The 19,121-nt window shown below is 47.0% G+C and overlaps 1 protein-coding gene across 3 annotated transcripts in view; it reads right to left on the bottom strand.

Moving 5' to 3' along the window:
• SAMHD1 (SAM and HD domain containing deoxynucleoside triphosphate triphosphohydrolase 1) overlaps positions 1 to 18,569 on the bottom strand; it is a 46,882-nt gene extending 28,313 nt beyond the window's left edge. The window contains exons 1-6 of one of the 3 annotated variants that reach the window (XM_075901480.1): positions 18,271 to 18,569; positions 16,199 to 16,265; positions 9,518 to 9,590; positions 7,464 to 7,624; positions 5,401 to 5,516; positions 1,941 to 2,011 (exon numbers count right to left, since the gene is read on the bottom strand). In XM_075901480.1, the coding sequence (XP_075757595.1) occupies positions 1,941 to 2,011; positions 5,401 to 5,516; positions 7,464 to 7,624; positions 9,518 to 9,590; positions 16,199 to 16,265; positions 18,271 to 18,496 (714 nt within the window). In that variant the 5' untranslated portion in view covers positions 18,497 to 18,569. The remainder of the gene's footprint in view (positions 1 to 1,940; positions 2,012 to 5,400; positions 5,517 to 7,463; positions 7,625 to 9,517; positions 9,591 to 16,198; positions 16,266 to 18,270) is intronic. The other 2 variants (XM_075901481.1, XM_075901479.1) reach the window with 2 other exon arrangements.
• Between the last annotated feature and the right edge of the window lie 552 nt (positions 18,570 to 19,121).

Here is a 19,121-nt window from a genome sequence, read left to right as displayed (position 1 = left end):
TGGGAAAGTTGCTTACTAAGGAAGTTAACTTTGATACTGACCAACTTCATTTATACTCCATAACAAGTTCATGCATCTGAGGAAGTGGGTTCTAGCCCACCAAAGCTGATGCCCAAATAAATTTACTTTTTAAGATGCCACAGGGATTCCTTGCTGTTTTTGCTGAAACAGACTAACACAGCTACTCTGATATGCAAGTTTTCTGTCTACTTCTCATGTACTGGCACAATGAGGATTACAAAGGATATAGGGGAACATTTGTTGCATTTTTTTAAATCCAAACAATACTAGAAAACCTGTGTATTTTTTTAAATTAAAACCTACATTTTAACAGCCTTTTACCTTTTTACATTAGATTTCTGTTTTAAAATAAAATCCAAAATAAGATTGAAAAGAAATTATTACTGTCTACAGTTATTGATTTATGCCTATAAAAATCTGGGTTCTGGGGAACGCTACCCCATATACATTAAGAAACTGTGTCAACTTGAAAATGGTCACTTTAAAAAGCAAACTTAAACAATGATTGGTTAGTAAAATTATACTAAAATAATTGTTTAGGGTATAGCTAAACAGGACTCAAGTTTCACTATATAAATTAAGGTCCAAGAAGACAAGCAAGTAGAAAAAAGGAGGAAAAGGAAAAGGAAGACCAAGAAGGAGGAGGGAAGACCTGGAGAACTCACCTCCAAGATACAGCCTAAGACCAGAGCTGCCAGGACTCCACTGCACGACTATGACATGCAGGAGCTAAGATCCAGAGAGAATGACCTTGCCTGGCCAACAGGGCAAGTCTGCATCTGAAGAAGTGGGCTGTGCCCACTAAAGCTCATGGTACCATCTACATGTTTCATTAATCTATAAAGTGCTACCAGACCATTTGTTGTTTTTTTCTGTATCAGGATTGAGGAGCATGACACTGTATGCTCTGTTCTGCTTGCTTGGGAAATGTCAATAGATAGAGACTAAGAATATTACTGTGTGAGGCTCTTTCAACAGCAAAAGACCCTGCAAACCTGCAGGAAGTTACGCCCTGAGCCCTAGGAATTGGGCGTGTAAACTAACAGGGTTGTACCTGGAGCCCTAGGAATTGGGTAAAGGCGTGCATCCCTAAACTGCTGAAGGGATAGAGAAATTTGATTTGTGCAGGTAACACCTGGGGTTAATAACCACTGGTGCAGTTTATTTACAGGCTTCTTCCTACCACCATTTCACTTGACCCTTCACTGTCTGCAGGCAGGTGAGAGGGAAGAGTTACATCCCTGCCTTTTCCCTTTCTGCTCCCTCCTCAGTTTCCTTCCCCTAAAGCTTTTATTCAGCTCAAGCCCAGGTAGGCAGCAGCTGCCTCTGCTTTCCCAATTAGGGCCATGTTCCCTCCAGTCAGCTCTCGCTTATTCCCCTACAAGGGAGATGGCATAACAAGGGCTGAATCAGCAACCCTGTGCCCAGTCACAGCCTTCCTGAGCCCCTCTGAACATTTTATGACCTGTCCAAGTTTTTTTGTTTTGTTTTTTTTAATTTCCTCATCCCCCCATTGCACAAGAGTCAGAGTGCATGTGCATGAGCAGCAGGGTCTCAGCTCTCTTACACACAGGTCAGGCAGACAGCTGGTGCAAATAACTACCCCCACTGCTCCTCTAGCCCAGGGTCACATGCAGAAAGCAGTCAGGAGTGCATGCAAAGAAAAGAGAAAATTCCTTCTGCTCTTGCCCCGCTTGAGTATTAGGAGACAGAATAAAAAGAACAAGCATATTACCATGATGGGAAGAGAGAAAGCTTTTCTGAAATTTAACCATGGTCAATATGCTTGTCACTCATTAGAACACTGCTCACAAAAGCAGGCTATATTGGCTGCCCATATCCTGAAAGGTGAATTACCTTTTCCTTTCAAAAAAGTGGAATATTTTGCTTGTATATTGTTCTCTGTGTAAAATATTTACCTTCCATTTCAGTCCTGGGCGAGCAAGTGGAATAAATCTTCCATCAAACATGTGTGAAAATGGTCCATGACCTTAAAGATAAAGAGTGTACAGGGTTAAGCTGAAACATGTTTGTCAGCAAAAACATGTCGGAACTGTGTGAATTTGTGTTCTCTCACTTCATTGTACAGCTGTTCACAGAACTAGAGTACAAGAGTCTAATTAAATATCATCTAGTGTGACGGGTGCAGTCTCAGAAGATCCCTTGGGACTGTTCCCTGGTGTACCGATCATGCCACTGACACTCGTGTTCAAGATCTCTGGAGCCTCACACCACCCTGTCCTGCTGGGCCCAATTCCCTGGTCTCCCCCAGAGAAGACACAGAGGAGGGGTAACATCCCCCCGAAGAGCAATACTGAAACTAAACTACTTCAGCTCTGGGAGAACGCAGTTCTAGGGCACAGCGCTCAGGAAGCCAACCCCCCACAGGGATCAGAACCGCAAATCTATCAGTCTTTCAAGTACAACTGAGCTCACAGGAAATGTCCTGTGTAAGCAACGCAATGGATGGAGCAGCACAAAATGTAAAGTGGCATTAAACAGCTGGAAAGGGGCAGTCTGTTCCTTAACCACTTTCACTTTAAAATGTTACTAGATGAATCAGAAGGGGTGCAGTGTTATAGCCATGTTGATCCCAGAATACGAAGACAGACAAGATAGGGGAGATAAATCTTTCATTGGACTCTGCTGGTGAGAGATCCAAGCTTTGGAGCTCACATAGTTCTTCTGCAGGTCACTGCAGAGCTCCATGTAAATTTGTCTCATTCACCAAGAGGTAGACAGAGGGAAAGGGCCTTGGGGTGCTTGCTCTTGTTTTTTATAGTTCCAGTCACCCTCCTGAAAAATATTTCCACAAAACGTCTATGTGAAAGGATGTTCCCTGATGGGGTTTTTTCCACCTGTGTGAGTTTTCTTAGTATTCCCCTCCAGCTTGCACTTAAATGCAAATTAAGGCAAGTATTCCTTCCTTTAGCACAGAGCTGTGAGATTTAGAACAGGTCTTCATATCACACAGGTGAATCTTATCACTTCATTGTGATGGTGTATTTCATATTCTTTATGGAAATAGGCTTCGGAATGGGAATGTGCTTTATGCAGAATTTTTCATTAACAGTATAATTGGAAAGCTTGCAATCCTCTGAATGCATATTTTCTATTTGTATGTATGTACCATGTCTATACATCCAAAATTAGGAGTCTTGACTGTAGATTTATCATCAATGTGTTTATGCTGGGGAAAGCCTATTTTCAGCCCATCAGGAACAACAATGAAGTTACACAGAGCTAATAGCCCATTAGCAAGAGACAATTGAGTGGAGTAGAACATATCACCTGATGCTGCAATCCATCTCAAATTTTGTACTTTTCCATAGAGGTGTTATGGAATTGAACAAAAGCTGCCCACCCTCGAGAAATGCTATATAAGACAAGTCAACAATGGGGGTCTTCAGCTGACTTTTCAGACTGCCTCACCACCCCAAAAAGGTGTGTGAAAACACCTGATACAGAAGGACTGTAATGACAGAGGTGGAGAGGAACTGCTGGACCCAGATCAGAAAGGACATCCCTGGCCAGAGAGGGACTTTGCCTGAAGTATGAACTAGGGCGAGAAATTATGATTTGTAAAAATTTCTCTTCTTGTATTAGGCTTAGCTGGCATGTTTTGTTTTATTTTGCTTAGTAGCTTTCTTTGATCAGTCTGCTATCACGTGTAACCACTTAAATCTTACTTTTTATACATAATAAAATCAATTATTAAACCAGTGCAAATAATGGTTAAAGAGGCAAGAGCTGTGCTTCTCTTCTATAGATAATTTAGAGCATGTCTGTGTGTCTGTTTGTCCATTTATTCAAGAACTCCTCCTAAACTGTAAGAGCAAGGACCACCAAATTTGGGGTGCAGCTTCCTCTTATCATAACTTAATTCAAGGTCTGGGTTTGGTTGTGCCTGGAAAACAGGAAGTGCAGAGAATGGAACTGTTTTCAGTAACATGGAAAAGAAGGGTGCAGAGAGCAGAGGGGCACAGAGAAGAGGGAGTGGGGAATGTGACTACTGGAGGCAGCTGCAGCACAAAAGAGTGGCCAGCAGGGTTGGGGCTCCGCCATTTGCCTGATTCCAGACCAAGTAAGGAGGCCTCTGCCCCAAACCCGGAGCCTGCCTCCTCCCACAGGGAGACCCTGCAGACCCTGATAGAGGAGGGTGCAGCCCTGAGAACTTGTCCCTCCTCAGACAGCCTGCAGGCTGTGGAGGGGCCACTGGAGGGCAGGGCCAGCCTGCAGAACACCAGCCCTTCCCCAACAGACTACAAGACAGGGTGGCCACCCCCCATGCAAGCCTCCCTCCCGCAGAGCAGCTGCAGGCCAGGGGCTGCCCCTTCCCTCTCCCCACCTTGACAGGCTGCAGGCCTGGAGCTGGCCCCCAACAAGCTGCAGGCTGGGGGAGGAGAAGCCAGCTGGAGGCCAGGGCCAGCCCACAGCGCTCTAATCCCCACCCAATAAGTGCGTAGACCTGGATCCCCCACTCCAGAGAGCATAACCCCAGCCCCTCAGGAGCGCTGCTGGCCAGGGACCACTACGACAGCCCCCTAAGAGGAGCTGCGCCAGAGCAGCACCACCCTTACTACCACAGGCAGCCCCGGTAAGCCTCTTCCCCCCACCTCCCTGCCCCACGTCCTGCGCGTCCCAACTGCCTTGACTTCTGCACCCTCACCTCCTTCCCCATAAGCCCTCCACCTCCTTCCTCCTGCCCTTAGGCCACCACCCCCGCCTTAAACCCACCCCCCCACACACACTTCCCAACCCTTCTTACCACAAAATCCTCACTCTAGCCTTCATTTTTTAAAGATACAATCATTGAAATAAAGGCACACTTCATTTACTCCCTCCCCCCCACAAAAAAACCCAAAAAACTCAAAAAACAGAAAAACAACTTCAGTTAAAGACCTGAGCAATGCCAGGCACATCATTGATAAAGGGGGCAAACAAGTCATGTGCTTGCTCTGTAAAAACTTAAGAGTCAGACAGATTTATTTGTGGCCCTAGTCCCCCTGGGTGTCAAGTCCCATTGAGCCTTCCCAGAGCTGAGCTGCTCTCACTGTCGGTGTTCTCTGCTGTAGGCTGTGACCCCAACTCTGTGCCATTGCTAGAGGAAACCAGAGGGTCTGATTCAACAGGACAGAGTGGTAGAGCACCCGTCATCAAGTGACAGTCTCGGGGGAAATCTCTGTGACTGAACCAGTCACATTCACAGATAGGGTTGCCACACCTTTTATCAAGACAATACCTAAGCAAATTATGAGTTTTTAAATCATCCACATACCTTGTCCTAAGATTATCACAAAAGCGTGTAATATATGGCTCTATTCCATCACACCCAGAACCACTTAAGCTACCAAACAATTGCTTTGAAGAGCTACTTACCCAAATCATGACAAAGTCCAGCAATCTGGACACAGAGAATATCTCGCTGGCTTATCTCCAACTCTGGCTGTCTTTCATGTAATGCCCGGACCAGACATCCTGCTAGATAGCCTACCCTGTTCCAGGTAGAAAATTGGAGATCAAGTTAATTTCAGACTAGAGAAACTTGCAAATTCAATTCTCCCTTTGGTACTGTCTTTGGCGGGCCCTCTGTGGGGCTGGAGCAGAACTTTGCTCCCCTCCAGCACTAGGGATGTAATAGTCTAGTCAATTAACCAATAAGCAAAAGCTTTTGCTTATCAGTTAATGCTATAGACTACACACATCCCACTCCCCCTCGCCAGTACATTTTTAGTAGGCTGACCAGCAGCCTGGCTCACTCCTGGATCAGGGACTTACCCCTGCTGCGGCTCTGTATTTAAATTGTATTAGGAGCCAGATGGGGAGGCAGGCCAGCTCAGTTTCAGCTCATGCCAGGTCCAGGAGCTCAGACCCCCCCTCTGGACAGGCAACAGCATGGGGAGATAGGCAGCCGGTCCACGAGGGGAGCTGGTTTTTAAACTGGCTCCCCTCATGGACCAGCTCCCGCCTGGCATCCCACGCTGCTGCTTCTGATGCAGAGGCAGCAGCACAGGGTAGCAGGAGGCTCCTTGGGAGTGGGGCCGGAGTGCACTGGCTGATGCTCCCACCCCTAGGGACTGTAGAATAGTCGAGTAATGATAAGAATTCATGAGGTTAACTGACTATTCAATTAACCTATTTTTAACATCCCTATACAGCAGCTACCAGTTAACGGGGAAAGAGTAAGCATCACCTGTTTAGAGTGATTCTTACCACTAACTGGTTAATCTTTTCCAGCCCTATTACCAAGGTCATTTTCCTCTTGTAACTCCAACACAAACCCTTCAAATAGCTTCCTTCACCAGTACAAAGTCAAACACCTTTTGCTCATTTTCAAGGCCCTGCACAAGCTTGCTCCTGCTTCTCTCTCTGCCCTTATTTCCTTCAACTCCTCCCACCCTCAGACACACACTGAAAGGATACGTCTACACTGGCCCCTTCTTCGGAAGGGGCATGCTAATTTTGAAAGTGGGAATAGGGAAATCCGCGGGGGATTTAAATATCCCCCGCGGATTTAAATAAACATGTCCGCCGCTTTTTTTCCGGCTTGGGGAAGTAGGAATAAGAGATCCTCCAGAATAGGGCTTTATTCCGGAGGATCGGGCCAGTCTAGATGCTTTTTTCCCGGCTTTTCCCCAAGCCGGAAAAAAAGCGGCGGACATGTTTATTTAAATCCGCGGGGGATATTTAACCCCCCCCCGCGGATTTCCCTATCCCCACTTTCAAAATTAGCATGCCCCTTCCGAAGAAGGGGCCAGTGTAGACGTAGCCAAATTGTTTACACCAGGAGTCCATCCACTCAGTACCGTGACAGTGGCCAGTAACCATATGCCATTTAGGATTAGAAAAAGACATCACTGGACACCTATGGATTATCCTGATTATGGAAGTTCCTTCCAAACACAATGAGTTATTGATTGTCTTACACCATGGAACATGAATTTTATCCCTTATTTTTAATCCTACTTTAGGCAACTGTAGATGTTCATTATCCACAGAATACTTTACCATTTTAATCTCTTGACCCTAGTTATGTATTGTGGCAATAAGTTTTATAGGTTAATTATGCATTATACAAGAATATTTCTTTTTATCAACTTTAAGTTGGTCATTAAATAATGCATCTTCTACCTTCTCTACACTTAATTATTACCTCTATCTTATTCGGTCATCTCTAAACGGAGCAGTACCATCACCTTTTTTGCTGTCAGACAATTGTTTGTCAACGCCTTTAGTAATTTTTGTTGCACACCTCTGGGAACAAACATCAAGTAACTATTCAAACAATGTATCCTCGTTGTCTAAAATGCACAGTTTAAGTTCCAACTACACACTATATGCCAGACCAGCGCTACAGTCACACCACACTGGGGGGGAAAGGAAGATAGCTCTTGGCAGAGAAAGCAAAATGGAGATTTATATGCACAAGAATATTTCCTTACCCCAAAGAATGCTCAAAGCGGTTGTGTGATGCTCCTGGGAAAACATAGTAAGTGCCTCCCAGCTGTTTAATATATCGCAGGCGCTGAAATTGAGGAGTGTCAATGATTCGAACGAGGAGAGGATGTATTTCAATATGCCCATGAATAGGATCATTAAAAACCTAGAAAATGTCAATGTAATTGAAAGTATGGTTTAACAATATGAGCTACAAAAGGGAAAGATTGTCTTTCCTTTCCTTTTTTTTTTTAAAAAAGGACATTAAAATTCAGTTCTTGTCTATCCTGGAAAATGGTGTAGAACTGGAGAACAGGGAAGTTATGACATTAAAAGGACTTAGAACTAAAAACAGAGGGTAAGAGATTTCAAGCCAGCTATCTTAAAATCTTTTTCTACAACAGAAAGCAGCAAAAAAATGCAGCTCCAACTTAAGTTTCTTGTAGATGACCTTTAAGTAAGATTATACATTTTAGAAACATTTGAGTTATGAATTAAAAGATATAAATTTAAACTGATACTTTCTAAATCTGGGCATTCATTCCAGCATGAAAGAACAAGGCAAAGAATTATGATTTAAGGACAGGAGATTGAAGCAACAAAAATTACTACTATCTAATTTCAGTATCTGTGTACAACCACCTTTTCAGTATTCACTGTAGATGTGCCTTCTATGACAGTACTAAATGGGGACCTACAGGTCCAAAAACCTACTTCACCTACTGGAAAGGACTCAGGTTCACAACACCATTGCAAGTTCAGAAACACGTCACTATTAAGAACTGCTATTGCTATCTTCCTTTGCCTGTTTTTACATCACAAATATTGTTTTTCCAACAATATAGTACCTTGAGTCTTTATGTAAATGTACTTAAAACAGTTTCTCAAATGTCACCAAAGGGAGAAAAAAAACCAACGAGTCCCATTTTAAAAGCAGAAATAAGATCCTGAGTGTTGATCAACATATTATTATAGAATCATAGAATACTAGAACTGGAAGGGACTTCAAGAGATCATCAAGTCCAGTCCCCTATCCTGATAGCACAACCAAACACCATCTAGATCATCCCTGAAAGATGTCTATCCAAACTGCTCTTAAATATTTCCAGAGATGGATATTCCACAACCTCCCTGGGCAATTTAGTCCAGAGCTTAACAATCCTGACCATTAGGAAGTTTTTCCTAATGTCCAACCTAAACCTCCCTTGCTGCAATTTAAGCTCATGGCTTTTTCTCCTATCATCAGAGGCCAAGGAGAACAATTTTTCCTCCCTCCTCCTTGTAACACTTTTAGATACAGGCAGTCCCCGGGTTACGTACAAGATAGGGACTGTAGGTTTGTTCTTAAGTTGAATTTGTATGTAAGTCGGAACTGGTACATATTGTAGGGGAAACTCTAGCCAAACATTTCTCCAGAGCTCAGTTTTATTCTCCCACACCTCACTTCCCTCAGTCCTTTATTCTCAAGCTGAGGTGTCTGCTGAGAAAAGCTGCTCCGCGTCTCCCTGGTCTGCTGGGGGGGGGGAGGGGGGGGTCGCTAGCTTCGCGTCTCCCTAGTCTGCTGGGGGGAAGCAGCTAGTGCTGGGTTGCCTCACCCGGTTTGAAAGTAGGGATCCGATGTAAGTCGGATCCATGTAACCCGGGGACTGCCTGTACTTGAAAAATGCTATCATGTCCCCTCAGTCTTCCCTCATAGTTCATGTTTTCTAGATCTTTAATCATTTGTCTTGCTCTTCTCTGGACCTGCTCCAATTTCTCCACATCTTTCTTGAAACATGGCACTCAGAACTGGACACAATACTCCAACTGAGGCCTAATCAGTGCAGAGTAGAGCGGAAGAATTACTTCTCGTGTCTTGCTCACAACACTCTTATTCTATTACTGCTTCCCAGAATCATGTTTGCTTTTTTTGCAGAAGTGTCACACTGACTCATGTTTAACTTGTTGTTCACTCTGATCCCTAGCTCTCTTTTTGCAGTACTCCTTTCTAGACGGTTGCTTCCCATTCTGCGTGAAACTAATTGTTCCTTCCTAAGTGGAGCACTGCACTTATGCTTACCTTCATTATGTCAGCATGATTTTGTTCTAGCTTTTGTAGGCAAACAAGCAATTTCAGTCTCAAGTCCAACGGTCTAGAAATATCAAGAAGATTTGAAGGTTACTGTAAATTGAAAAACAAAGTAACTAGGCTGCCAAGTAATTAAACAAATTAATCGTGATTAATTGCTCTGTCAGTAAAAGCTCTGCTATCCAGTACTCAAGTGACCAGAAAGCTCAGTGAACTGGCATTTCTAATATCTCCCAATACAAGCCTTCAATCAAATAACCGGGACTTGCATACTGCTCAGGAAGTCATGCACTTGTAAATCTTGCACTCTGCAGAAGAGAAGTAAAGAAGCTGAAATCAATGATTTATTCAAAAAAAACCGCTTCCAGGGTGTGCCATAGGGACACTACAGATTCAGCCCAATCTGCTACACTTTATGCATCCGCAATATCTGATGTTGATAATGATGACTGAGGCACTAGATGATCCTCAAGAGCCTTCTGAATCAAAGAAAGATTAAACTATGTGCAGTATAATTTGAACATTATTTTTACCGATCTGGGTGTATGCCATGTGCTCCCCATAGTCATATGTAGCATCGTAAACTAACCTCCAGTATAGAAAACTTTACCAGTATACACCTAAGTGCTTCAAGAAACCACCACACTTTGCAGTGCAGTGTAACTACTGAACTGGTGAGTACCTGTTTGCTATTTTATACTTCATTAATTTAATTTATTTTAGTTCTTTAGAAATTGGTATTCCATTGGTAAAGTATAATGCTCACTTAACCAGAATACTTGATTAACCAGCACTCCTCAATCCCACCAACATGCTCAAACCATGTCTGACGAAGTGGGTCTTTACCCACGAAAGCTTATGCTCCAATAAATCTGTTAGTCTATAAGGTACCACAGGACTTCTTGTTGTTTATGCAGATTCAGACTAACATGGCTACCCCTCTGATACTTGTCACCAGGCTCATAGGTTAACCATACAAACAGTTAAGCTTTTACACCCGTAGTATAGACTGTGGCATTAATAGAACTACCTGGCCCCCCGACTCCTTCCAACACCCCATCTCACCATGCTACATACAGCTAGTAACGGGCATCTCAGAGATGCTGAGGAAATTGGGAAGGGGTTGGGAGATATATGCTAGTTGGTAACAAATTAGAGCCGTGGTCACCAACCCGCCGCTCACAATCAACTGGTCGATCACGAGGCCTCGACCAGTCAATCGTGAGGCATTCGGGCACCCCCACCCCCCAGAAGCCCCACTACCTACCTCTAGTGTAGTGCCGGCTTCCCGCCGGGTGGACATAAGTTCTGTCTGAAGCCTGTGTCATTTCCGGGGGTTCCGGAAGTGCGCAAGCTGCTCCCCTCCCACAGCTCTGTTGCGTGCTGGGGGAGGGGGCGTCGGCCCCAGGGGAGAAGTGCAGCGGCTTCCCTGCGCTGCCAGCACCGGAGGGGTGAGTTGAGCGCAGGGGTTTCCCTGCGCTGCGGGAGTGGGGGTTGGCCCCGGGGTTTGGCCGCACTGCGGGAGGGGAGGGGAGGGGGTTGGCTGGGCCAGGCCGCACCGCGGGTGTGGGGTTTGGCCCAGGGGCTGGCGCCCGCGGGGGTTGACTGTGCTGCAGGAGGGGAGGAGAGGGGGTTGGCCGGGCTGGGTCGGGTCACGCTGCAGGAGGGGGGGTTTGACCCCGGGGCATGCGCCCGCAGGGGTTGGCCATGCTGCAGGAGGGGGTTGGCCACGCTGCGCCGCGGGAGAGGGTTTTGGCCCCGTGGCAGGCGCCCACAGGGGTTGGCCGTGCCGGGGGAGGAGGGGTTGCCCCCAGGGGCAGGCTCCCGTAGGGGTTTGGCCCCGGAGCAGGCACATGCAGGGTTTCCCTGCGCCGCCAGGAGGGTGGGTCGGGCCCGGAGGAGGCGGAATGTGCTGGCTTCCCTCGGGGGCGGGGGGGGGGGGTAAGAATCCTGGGAGGAGGCAGATGCAGGGGACTCTCTGCTGCCACTGGCACCCCACCCCCTGTCCCCACTCCCCTGTCCCCACTCCCCGAACTCTGTCCCCACTGGCACCCTGTCCTCAGCTGCAGAAACCTGTTCTCCTTCCAGCACTCTGTTCCCTCTCCCCTGCCCCCAGCTGCAGAACCCTGTCCCCACAAAATGTATAATTATAAATGCTTCATTTTAGATTTCAATAGCATGAATAAAAAAGACCATTTCATAACTATAAACACATGATTTTAATTGTATATATTGCATAATTTAAAAATAAGCTGTTTATCAGAGTGTGTAAGGGCTGGGGATAGCAAGTGATGGACAGGAGGAGAATAAAGAGGGCGGGGCTTCAAGGAAGGAGCAGGGCAATAGATCTTTGTCTGTTCTGAGATTTAAAAAGTGATCTTGGGTATAAAAAGGTTGGAGACCACTGAATTAGATTGTATCCCAACATCCACTTGGAGTCTCTGCATGGACAGTGCTTGACCAACTAGCAACTCTCCCAAGGTGATCAATAGTTTAAATATCTTTCTAATTGCTTTCATTTTCTGAACACCAACACCAGTTAAAGGTCTATGGAACGAAGTTCTCCCCTCATCGGAAGCATGAGGGTTTGGAAAAAGAACAGCAAGTGGATGATTAGATTCATGTGACATTCCAAAGTTACATTAGGAATGAATTTCAGATGGAAGTGAAGACGACTTCTCTTTATGAGAAAAGAGCTTGCTCACCCTTCCACCTGATATGATGGTGACCAAGAAGGCAACTGTCATTGAGAGGTGGGTCACAGAACACATGGCTTATGGTCTGAAGGGAGTTCTGGTGAGAAATGAAAATTGTGATCCCTATTGAGATGCTGTTTTTATCATTGGTGGAAAAGTTTTAAGAAGTCCCTTCAGAAATCAAGTTACCTTAGGTGGAGTAAAAATAGCATGCACTGGCCCTTACGCTATATGGTGAAAGGTGGTGATTTCTGTGAGGGGATCCACAGGGAACTAACTGATAGACCTAACATTTTACAGGTAAGTAGATAATCTAAAATAAAAGACTCTGGAGATAACCTATGCTGTTGTGATCAAGAGGAAAAATATTTTCATTTGGATGAACAGCATCTCCATCTTGGAAGAATCTTTTCTGTTTTGGTTGAGGAGGATTGAACTGCAACTAAACACAAGCGCTCTATGGCCACTGCCATTCAAATATCAGGCCCTGAATTATAAAGCATGTGGGTTAGGGTGCCTGGTTACACCACTATATTCCACCAGCACATCTGGAAATGGTTGGGTATTGATGGGTGGAGAAGGTTAAATATTGAGGAGGTCCAAAAGACAGATCTATTTTGGCCACCTGGGTGTGATGAAGATGACCCCAGTATTATGACAAATGTTTCATAGGATTTGTGGTATTAGTAGAATGGGAGGGAAGGCATATCTGAGGTGACCCATTCAGGGTAGCTAAAGCATTGCCCTTTGAGCCTTGGCCTGAGCTGCTCTGAAGCAGCAAGGGCAGTTTCTTCTTCATGTATAAGACAGATATCTAAAGACTGGATGCCCCACTGCAGGATTCAGGACGGAATCATGACTCTCCCATTTGTAGTCTGAGGAAAAGCATCTGCTGAGATTGCTAGAGATTTCTGCACCTCGGTAGATACACTGATGACAAGATTATGTGGTTTCTGATTCATCACTTCCAAAAGGCTGGTTGTCTTGTTCCCCATTTATGTAGAAGACAGTCATCATGTTGTCCAACATTGCCTGGATAGGTCAGGATTGGATGAGTAGACAGAATGCATTGCAGGCCTGATGGACTACACTTAATTATGGTAAGTGAAACTGCATCCTGGCCTTCCAAAGGGACCTTGGACTCCTCAGCCTAAGGAGACATCAGCAAAGATAGCTGGTTCAGGTGTAGGTGTGGGGGAAGGAATTCCCACCCAAACTTCTTCAGATTTGCCCAGCAAGTGAAACAGGCCATAACCCTGGCCTGAATTGTTACTCTAACATTGATATTGTCTCTGGTGAGCAGATGCACTAAAGCCAGGTGTACAGGCAGCAGAAATGGACCCTGGCAAATGGTGTTCAATGGATACATGAGGCCATGCTGCCTAGAAGGGAAAGGCAGATCCTGACTGTAGTCTGAGGATGACCTATTATATCAAATTGCTTATTGACTAGAGCTTCTTGATTGGGCTCTAGCTGCAGTCAAGACCAGAGTTGGTCCAATTAAATCTGTGGTCTTTGTAAGAGTCAAAGTTGACTTTTCGTATTTGATACAGATTCCCAAGGTAATGGTCTTGCTCGAGGAACAGTTGTGAGATAAGCATCTCATGTCCAGAGCCACAAACCACATGCCTTCTTTTAAACGGGAAATTCCTGATACCCATCTGACTGGGTGGCATTTTACACTTTCAGATGTTAAATTGGCTTAGATCAGAAATAGATCATGATCCTCTGTTCTCTTTGGGAACTAGAATCTGTTTTATTGACATTGAAGTGGAACTCGTTTTAGTCTCTGCTCCAGTGAGGACGGATAGATATATCCTTGCGTGTACTGGCTCCCACTTGCCCTCACCCCCCCCCCCCGTGCAGCTTCCTTTGATACAAAGGCAGCAGCGAAGGAGTGGGGGGGCAAGGGGCAGCTCCTCCCTGCATGTAAATGTGTAACTGCTGAAATTTTCACACAAACAAACATTTTAACTTCCCCAGTACCAGTTCATCCATTACCCGTTCACATCCCAAATGTACAGTTGGGATTGTACTTTCCCATGTACTTTATACTGAATTTATCAACATTCAATTTCATCTTCCATTTTCTTGCCCAGTCACCTAGCTTTGAAAGATCCTTTTGTAGCGTTTCACAGTCTGCCAGGGCCTCAACTATCATGAGTAGTTTTATATCAACTGCAAGTTTTGCCATCTCACTGTGTACCCCTTTTTCAAGATCACTGATGAATAAACATGTCGAACAGGACTGGTCCCAGAACAGACCCCGGACAGACACAGCCATTTACTTGTCTCCATTCTGAATGCTGACCATTTATTCCTAGACCTGTGGGTGTGATTTGCGTAAGTGCTGAGCACAACTGAAACTGCAGTCACTGAGAGTTAAGCGTTGAACATACTAATTCCTAGTTCTCTGAAAAATCAGGTCTTAAGTATCTCAAGTTCGACACTCAAAATTAGTGGACAGTTTTGACTTTAATTTCTCTGCCCCCATCTCTATAAGACCAACTCTTCACCTCAGAAGTGTGTTGTGAAAATCAGTATTTGCGCATAAGGCAGATAATGTAGAGATAAGCACCAGAGAAAAGCCCATTGGGAAGTTAATAATTCCATCTTGAGACTAAGATTTAAGAGTACACAGTAAATAAAGCCTGGAGCCATGAACTGAGCAAGGAAAAAACCTGAAAATTACAGTCCACAGAAAATGAGTGCAGCGTGACCACCTGTAAAAGTTAAACTGAACTGATTAGCATCACACAGGGACTGTGTGGCAGTTCAGGAATAGAATCCAATTCTCCAGGGCAGCACCTCTGCACTGAACCATACACGTGAAATACACCAGCATCCACAACTCTTGATAATATATATGCAACTACAGATTAACAATCCAAATTATGCTCTAGTTACCTCCCTTGTGCTTAGTTAACCTCTCTTCCCTGTAAATGGTTTTGACATCTCTTTTCTAATAGTTCGGAAAGTTACATATTCTGCCATCAGGGGCAGCCCCTGCATGAGACACGGGGGTTTGCTATAGCCCAAACTGGCTGGAGCGGCACCCCCTGCCCACCTCCCCTTTAATCAGGGACCTGATTAAACAATACATTTAACCCGTTAACCAGTTAAACTGGATTTTACATCCCTAATCCTCAGTTTTTAGCTCTGTTTAAACAACTGGCTTATATATCTCTTTTCAAATAATTACAGCTCCTATTTTTGATCAAGTCGTTTTTTACAAAATACACCCTTTCACACATCTCTCCAAACATATCAAGGTGTTTCACTTATAACAGGTTGTCAGCCTTGACATGAATAGCTGAAATTACACAATAGCAAAAAAGAGGTGAGCTAACAAAGACAACATACTAAAATATCATGCCACAGAAATCAAGGACAACATTTGCAGTCAATCAAGTGATGACGACTTGTCTTTCCCAAGATGTATTATTAAAGTTTGGTTAGTTTCAGTGAAGGTCAGTACCAACAGATCCTTTATACCCATGTTTCTCAACCAGTGGTACGAGTACCCCTTAGGGGTACTTGAGAGAAGTCTGGGGGGGGGCTACATCAACACAACTGTAACTTGGACAAAACTGAATTTTTGTTTTAAGTTTTACAGTGCTTTATTATTTTTGTACTTTTTATACCCAAAAAAGTAATTGCCCGCCTGGCTACGATTAAGCTGTTTAAACAAATGTGTTGCAATAGTAGAAAAAAATTGTGTGTCTGAAAACCTGTAGGTACTGGGGGGTACTTACAAATTTTTTTTTTTAAAAGGGGTACTTTATAAAAAAAAAAAAAAAAAAAAAAAAAAAGGTTGAGAAACATTGCTTTATACCACCACATTCACGACTTGTTTTTATTTAAGACATAGGCAAAGCCTTGGACACTTGAAGAAACAGCAAGTCCCAAGTTACTAAATCACCAAAATTTCTCACACAGGAACCACTCTAAAAAATTTAGTAAAAGTTGTTCTTACCCAACTCCTAAGTCTTTAAGTTCAGATTTAGTGAGGTAAGGCAACACTGCTCCGGTTATCTGATTTTCTGAGGAGTGAAAGGAATAACTTTTATGTCTAGGCTTTCCCCTACGTATTTAAGTTGCTGAAATATTTCATATAGAAGTATTTTAGCACTGTTATCTTTACCACTTCATTTTAGCTTACTTCAATTTTAGACCCTTATCCAACCTCCCCTCCTTCCCACCATGTGACTGCACCACCCGGAGCACTACAGATGTCCAGAACTGCAGCCATGCCACCCAGACCATCAGGGCTGGTGGAGTGGCAACCATGCGGCCCAGGCACTAGGGGAGCTGAGGCTTTGAGGGATGGGTGGCAGAAGGGAAGGCATAAGCCCCCACAAGCTTGCTGCACTGCCCAATAGTCGGTTTGGCACCTCCTTCCAAGGCAGCTCTGACCCAGCCTGCCTAGAGGAGCTTGGGGGGCAGATTGAAGGGTTCAACAGGCCATACTTTGCCCACTACTGATTTAAGTGGGCAAACAAAAAACACCCTGTACATATATTGTTTTTGCTTTCCAAAAATATGTAATTAACTATCACCTTTCCTCAACTGCCCCCCCAACCACTCATTGTATATTGGTTGTTTTAATGCAGGCATGTCCAAAGTCCGGCCCGCGGGCCAATTGCGGCCTGTGTTCCGGTTTAATATGGCCCCACAGGTAATTTGGCAATATCTATCTTTTACGGCCCCCAACGAATCCATATGTATTGAGATGAATACATTGTAAAATCTCAGTTAATGTCAGTTGGTCTAAATCAGTTATAAATCTATTTGGACACAACATGTATACTTGGTGTTATGTTCCTGTTCATATTTTTTTTAACTTCAAAGTTGACAGACAACCTTTATTACCAATAATATGTAATGTACTTTACAATGTTCCTGACATTTCAGCTTCTTGGATTTTTTTCCCATCTGGCCTTCAGATATGAAAGGCAGAGTGATTTAACACCTGTTAAGATTTGTCATCCATGTGACGAAATGAAAAGTATACTGTTTGCAATAAACTTTGCATAAGATAGTTAATTTGTGTTTAATTTTAATGGTTCAAAGAATGTCAGGCAAAATGGTCGGCCCTCACGCATGTTTACTTCATCAAATCTGGCCCTCTTTGAAAAAAGTTTGGACACCCCTGTTTTAATGCAACATGTTTCTTGGAGAGGAATTAGATCCTGAGGAGGCAAAGGAAATGAAGCGGGTGAGCGGGAGCTCTGCAGACTCAGGATGTTAATTGACTAGTTGAGCGGTCAATGGCACGTCCACCCACTAGTCACGGGCACTTCCGCACTCCCCCGTTCATACTCCAGAGCGCTCCTGCGCCTTCCAACGGCGGGGTGCGGACTCGGCCCGGGCCAGTGGCAAGTCTAGTGCCCCCGGCTGCACGCCAGTGCGGATCCGAACTGCACAAGAGTCCCCCTGACCCATGCTATGGGCTCCCCTGCCCCGGGAAGCCGCTGCCTCTGCAGGACGGGGGGGGGGGGAGCAGGCGGCATGCCCGGAGGAGGGGGCTGCAGGGAGCCGGGGGGGAGCAGGCGGCATGCCCGGGGGGGGGGGGGGGAGGCGCAGGGAGCCGGGGAGGAGGCGGCATGCCCGGGGGGGGGGGGGGGAGGCGCAGGGAGCCGGGGAGGAGGCGGCATGCCCGGGGGGGGGGCTGCAGGGAGCCGGGGGGGGCCGCAGGGAGCCGGGGGGGGAGCAGGCGGCATGCCCGGGGGGGGGGGAGGCGCAGGGAGCCGGGGAGGAGGCGGCATGCCCGGGGGGGGGGCTGCAGGGAGCCGGGGGGGGCCGCAGGGAGCCGGGGGGGAGCAGGCGGCATGCCCGGGGGGGGGGCTGCAGGGAGCCGGGGGGGGCCGCAGGGAGCCGGGGCATGCCCGGAGGGAGCAGGGAGCCGGGGGGGGAGCAGGCGGCATGCCCGGGGGGGGGGGGGCGCAGAGCCCAGCCCGGCGCTCGCCCGCGGCTCCTCCCCCCAGCGCGGCGGCGGGGCGGGCAGCCCCCCCGGAGGAGCTCGCCCCGGCTCGCAGACCCCGGTACCTCGCACGCGGCGCAGCAGGCCGGGCTCGCCGAAGCCGCTGCGGCAGAGGAAGTCGCAGACCTGCTCGGTGTCCCAGCGGCGCGGGGGGGGCCCGGGCGGGAGCGCGGGGGGGGCCCAGGCCGGGGCCCGCTTCTCGGGGGTGCGGAGCCCATCGGGGGGGCTGCCGGGCCGCGCCCGCTTGGCGACGCCGCCCGCCCCGGCCTCGCTCTGGCTCCGGCTCAGCATCGACCCGGCTCCACCGCCGCCGCGCAGGCGCGCTCGCTCGTGCCCACCAGGCCGGCCGGGGGCGGGCCCCGCTGGCTCCGCCCACACCCGCCCCGCTCAGTGGCCGCGGCTTCCGCCTGTCTCAGCGCGGGGGCGGGGCAAGGCGGCCGGAGCCGCCGCTGCCTTCGGAAGGCGGGAAAGTCACTGACTCCCCCCCCCCAACCGACACCCCGTCACCGACACCCCAACCAATACCTCAGTCACTGACCCCCCAACCGACACCCCGTCACCGACACCCCAACCAATACCTCAGTCACTGACCCCCCCAACCGACACCCCGTCACCGACACCCAACCAATACCTCAGTCACTGACCCCCCCAACCGACACCCCAACCAATACCTCAGTCACTGACCCCCCAACCGACACCCCGTCACCGACACCCCAACCAATACCTCAGTCACTGACCCCCCAACCGACACCCCGTCACCGACACCCCAACCAATACCTCAGTCACTGACCCCCCAACCGACACCCCGTCACCGACACCCCAACCAATACCTCAGTCACTGACCCCCCAACCGACACCCCGTCACCGACACCCCAACCAATACCTCAGTCACTGACCCCCCAACCGACACCCCAAC

The sequence above is a fragment of the Pelodiscus sinensis genome, chromosome 18, assembly GCF_049634645.1.
Source record: "Pelodiscus sinensis isolate JC-2024 chromosome 18, ASM4963464v1, whole genome shotgun sequence".
NCBI lineage: Eukaryota > Metazoa > Chordata > Testudines > Trionychidae > Pelodiscus > Pelodiscus sinensis.
The sequence above is the reverse complement of the archived record's forward strand: the minus strand, read 5'-3'. Positions and strand labels throughout refer to the sequence as shown.